This window comes from Coregonus lavaretus (assembly GCF_964263955.1).
Source record: "Coregonus lavaretus genome assembly, contig: HAP1_SCAFFOLD_1155, whole genome shotgun sequence".
In the NCBI taxonomy this organism is placed as follows: Eukaryota; Metazoa; Chordata; class Actinopteri; order Salmoniformes; family Salmonidae; genus Coregonus; species Coregonus lavaretus.
The window spans coordinates 44,703-49,826 of record NW_028157477.1 but is presented as its reverse complement, the minus strand read 5'-3'; the positions used below and the strand labels follow the sequence as shown (position 1 = coordinate 49,826).

The window sequence follows — 5,124 nt, the reverse complement described above, 5'->3', positions numbered from 1 at the left end:
GGAATAGCAAAGAATAAAGAACCACATTTCCACAGTCAGCGGTCTGTTTTGAATTCATCACTTTGTGTTGCAAATATATTGACCTTCATGTTTCAATGGAAGTGTCTCTTATGTAGGCCTACTGGGCCAAAATGCTACTAGCGTTCTCCTGCTCTGTCTCTCTCTCCAACAATTCTGATGTCTTTAGCGGGAGCCACAGTGTGTGTGTGTGAGGGGCTTGTCGTGATCAGTGATGGAGTGTAGTAATGTTTATCTCCCTTTGATTGTCCCTCTGCAGAGAGCAGATGAGGACTCAGCTGCACACAGACACAGAAATGCAGTGCCCTCTGGTTATACAAACAAGTACACACACACACACACTAACCTACCATCTCAAGTGAGTCACCAACACACTCTAGGCACTGACTGTTTCTTAGAAATATACACAATTAAAAAAAAAATGATATTCCAAGTATGCCATCACGTCCCTCTCCTTCACATTATCCTACTCTTAAGTCCATAGACATAAGGAAGTCTTTGTCAATGGGGGAAATTGATGTGGGAAAGTATTATTATTATTAAAAGTACACCCACACAACACAAGCACCATATAAGAATGTTTATTAGGATGCAGATTGTCAATTATTAGCATTTCACATTTACCGTTTTAATATTCATTGTTTTCTGGACATTTTTGACAAGTTGGTGCTTCTTTTGTTATGTGTTCAACAGTCACATACAGTATTGAGGATATTTTTAGCTACACAATTGGAGTGAATAGAGACAAGAGGGGTCATTTTTTACTGAAATATAATTGACCTTGAACTGAACGTTTTCCTGAACCGTGTAGATAACGAGTCTGTTAAGAGAGGGGTGAATTTGAAAGGGCTACAGATATCAGGAATGCGTTCAGTTGTCAAACTTTGCAGATAGAAATGCCATAGAGCCGACGTGCTTCCTTGTTCTACATGCCAGAGAGGTATATGTTTGTTCTACATAGCATATGTTTAACTGAACAAAGAATTTCTCACGTGATGTTGTCATCATCATGTAGGTGGACATACCAAAAAGGTGTAAAGAATATAGGGTCAGTAATATAGGTTATGTCATATAAAAAAAAGAAGATAAAATGCCAACTCATCTGCTCTGGGCAGAATAGTCGCTGGTAGGTAAGTGAGGTTAAAACAGTCAGCAGTGCCACCTTGAAACTTCATTTGTGCAGTAATATAAGAAGTCCAAAAGGTGGCAGCAGAGTCACACTGTTCTGTTAGTAGTGTGAGTCCTCTTCCCAACAGGATATGCCTACATGGTTCCTATTTGAATACAACTAAAATGCATCCTTCCTTCCTAGAAGTAATCCCTGATCTGAGCTGACTGGGTTGGCGAAGCATATTGCTTTCACCTATACTATCATTAAGCATTAAAGGCCTGAGGTGCCTAATTGCTATTATAAATGTTTTGTCTTACCCTTGGTATACGGTCTGATATACCACGGCTGTCAGCCAATCAGCATTCAGGGCTCGAACCACCCAGTTAATAAATCATGGATTATTTCACAGAAGTGGGAAGGAAGGATGTGTTTCTGAAGTATTGGAACAGGGTCATGCTTTCATCTCTTTATCATGATGCACTTTGACCTTTCCCATCATGGCACCCTCCCTTTTGAGTCTGTATGGGTCTTTAGACTCAGTCAATGTTCCTGCCTCAGTCTCCTCAACAGCATATCAATAGGCTCCTGTGATGGCTAGGCTAGGCTACACTTAGCAATTAGCCAGCCTAGCTCCAAGGTAACAAGTGTCACTGTCACTGTATGGGGGTGCAGCGGTGGCTCTTGTAGGTGCCCAGGTGACGGAAGCTCCTCCCACATTGCTGGCAGCAATAGGGCGTGGCACCACTATGGATCCTCTGGTGGGTATAGAGGTTACCCAGCTCCTTGAAGCGCCTCCCACACTGCTGGCACGCGTAGGGACTCTCCCCCGTATGCACCCGCTGGTGTCTCTTTAAGCCTGAGAGCACCGGGAAGCCTTTCCCACACTGGGGGCAAGGGAAGGGGCTCTGCCCGCCGTTGTGCCCCAGCCGGTGACTCTTCAATCGGGCAGCGTGCCGGAACCTCTCCCCACACTCAGGGCATATGAAGGGCTTTTCCCCTGTATGGATGCGCTGGTGCTGCCGCAGGTTGCCCAGGTAGTTGAAATGGCGGCCACAGTCGCCGCACTCGTAGCCCCCTTCCACTTTCTTCTCCCTCGTCCCTCCCCCGCCTCCTCTTGCTAGGCTCATCCCCCCGGCTCCGGCCCCCATGCTCCCATGCTTGGCGTTACTGCTACCCTCCCCCAGAGTGAGGGGTGCAGTGGAGGTGGACTGCAGGGCGCTGTGGGTGCCGGTGGTGTTGCCGTGTATCAGCTTGAGGTGTTCCTCCAGGAACAAGGAGTCGGGGCAGAAGGTTCCACACAGTGGGCAGAGGTATGTGTGGGAGGGAAACTGCTGTCCTGTGAACAGACACATTAATGATTACAGTTATTGCACTCAGTCCGCTAGAGTTCCTAAGCATGGAATTGAAGCATGCAGCCAAAGCAGCAGCAATAAGGATTGGTCAGAAGGTTGTCAACACACTGAAAAACTAAAAAAATGTTTTATATTTGCAAAATGCATGGAGCAAAAAAGTTACATGTGCAAAGAAAGATGAAGATGACAGATCACAAATGAATGATGACATGAAGTGACGTGTAAAGGTCTTCTCCCTCTCCTCTCACCTGGTTCTAGTCGATCCACATGGTCCTCCATAGAACCGTTACCCTCCCCTCCTGGAGAGCCCTGGAGGGCTAAGGGAAAGTCAGGGGTGTGGGCGTCATGGGAAAAAGGGGCTGAGGGATGCTCCAATCCACCATCCCTTTCTTTCTTTGACTCATCACCCTCTTCCTCATCTTTTTCTTCTTCATCTTCATCTGGTGTTGTCTCACATTTAGGCTCCCTCATACCTGCATAAACAAACACATGGTTTGGGTTTTATTATTCCCATTTAGAGAAAAGTAGAGTGGGCCTATACAGCCTTTACATAGACACATGCAACGGTGCAAGACTGGATAACATCCAGCATATCAATTCCCAATTTCTCCCCTACTCCATGACCAATGCACATAACAGTGATTGATTGGTGCAGTGAGTGATTGATAAGTTTACCTTTCAAATCCGACGTGTACTCCACCCCCGTCATCCATTCGTAGTCGTAGATCCGTTTGCTTCCCGATGGTAGCATGCCGAATATGTCATCCGTGTTCGAGTCCGAGTCCTCATCTCCAGGCCCCGCGTCAGGGATGGTGTCCGGCCACAGGTTGAGGGAGTGCGGCTGGGGATCGTGGCGGCTGTCCCTGTCGCTACCAGACGGAGGATTGCTCGGGTCGCTGTCCGCTTCAGCACCCCGTGAATTCTTATCTTTCATCAGATAGTCGCAAATGGCATTTATGTTTTCTTTCTTTACGCCAGGCATGGCTGGTTTGGCTTTCTTGGGGTCGTTGTTGTGCTTGCTGCCCGAATGGAACAAGTCAGATTTTCGGAATACAGATGATGCCTCGGTGGTCATTCCGCCGGGGTACGGGTCCCTACCGTCTCTTTGTACCTCCAGTCTTGCTTTTAGGACTTCAATTTCGTCTGTTTTCTCCCGAAGCTCAATTTTCAGAACCCGTATCCTGACGCTGACCATTTTCCTGATTTCGGACAATGCAGTCTCGAGCACCACTTTTATGTTTCTTCCAAGGTGTTCGGTGATGTCGCTCACCGAGCAGAGTATCTCCTCGTCGGGCTCGAATTCCAAGAAATCATCGTCGGCTCGCACCGCAGGCCCCGGCGTGTCCATGAATGCGTTTTGAGCGTCGGGAGAAAGGCTTGTTTCAGTGAAACTGTGGTTTCTTTTGCGGTTCATGTCTTTGGAAGCTTTAAAGTTAGCTAGCTAGCAGACTAGCTACTGTGGTTGGGAGAATCAGCGTCTCGTCAGCAACACTTAAAAAATAACTTCCGGGTCATGGAATTTCGGAAACGTTCAAAATACAAGTACCCAGGTAATAGTAGAAACGTGTCATTAACCTGTATTTATTTATTCATGATGTATGAAAAATAATTGTCTAAACATTAACAATGATTCATATTTGTTCATATTTAAGTGACATTTGTATTACATTTTAGGTTTAGCACATGCTCAGAGGTCAAATAAATGCCCCCATATGCATTACATATATTGTCTTATAGAGGAAAAACTATTATTTGTGCCGATGTAAAAGTGGCTGGTGAGTACTCAGTAGGGTCTGTGGAATCTATATCTGGTGTGATTTCATGGGGCTCTGAATAATCAGGAACAACTTCATTACAGTGGTGTAAAGGACATAGTTTAGAATTACTCAACAAATTGCTGCACAGACACATTTTGTCTAGTTGTATATGACAGGATATGTAGTGTAGAGGTTCTCCACTTTGGTCTGAAAGAAGTAATTCACTTATGCACCGTCAAATGCAAGGAATATGATTCCTCAAAACATAAAGACATTCCTAAACCAACTCAGAGGAAACTGTATTCACTTACAGAATCTCTGTTCTGAGAGGATAGATGTTCTACCTAAGGTACCTGGAATTGGTGGCGTTTTGAGAACGTAATAATACAGGTGAATTTAAAAGCACATTGGATGGCCATAGCTATAAACATTAAAAATAAAGGATGTGGTCGTAATAGTATAACATTGAGTGTTAAAGTAATGAACTCCTTAAAGCAGTATGAGAAGGAACTGGAGGTCATTCTTCACTGACTACAGAAATATCTGGCGCTACAGTATTTGGCATTACATGAAAAGGTTGTGGACATTGTTCTGAAATATGCATTTTCTCATAATTGTGGGAATTTCAAAGCTCAGGTAGATGGAAGTAGTTGTGGTCCCGACATGTGTTGGTTCACTAAAGCAGTCCTATTTGGCAATAACGTCAATGAATTAATCCACAATAACATGAGATGTTGTATTTTGTATAAATTATCCGAAAAAAATATTATTGCATGAATGTTATTTAAGAACGTGTATATCAGATTCATTGAGTATAATGGTGAACACGGTCCCCATAAAAAACGAATCATATTTGATTAGTAGAGACCCTATTGAGTATTTCCCA

General features: G+C 44.4%; 1 protein-coding gene across 1 annotated transcript; it reads right to left on the bottom strand.

Annotated features, from left to right (window-relative positions):
- Positions 1–583: 583 nt before the first annotated feature.
- On the bottom strand, positions 584–3,968 carry LOC311125399 (zinc finger protein 16-like). The gene is made up of 3 exons (XM_084199444.1): positions 3,157–3,968; positions 2,730–2,954; positions 584–2,465 (listed from the first exon to the last, which is right to left on the bottom strand). The coding sequence occupies exons 1-3, from the start codon at positions 3,893–3,895 to the stop codon at positions 1,783–1,785; spliced, it is 1,647 nt and encodes a 548-aa protein (XP_084055570.1). The 5' UTR covers positions 3,896–3,968; the 3' UTR covers positions 584–1,782.
- Positions 3,969–5,124: the final 1,156 nt, after the last annotated feature.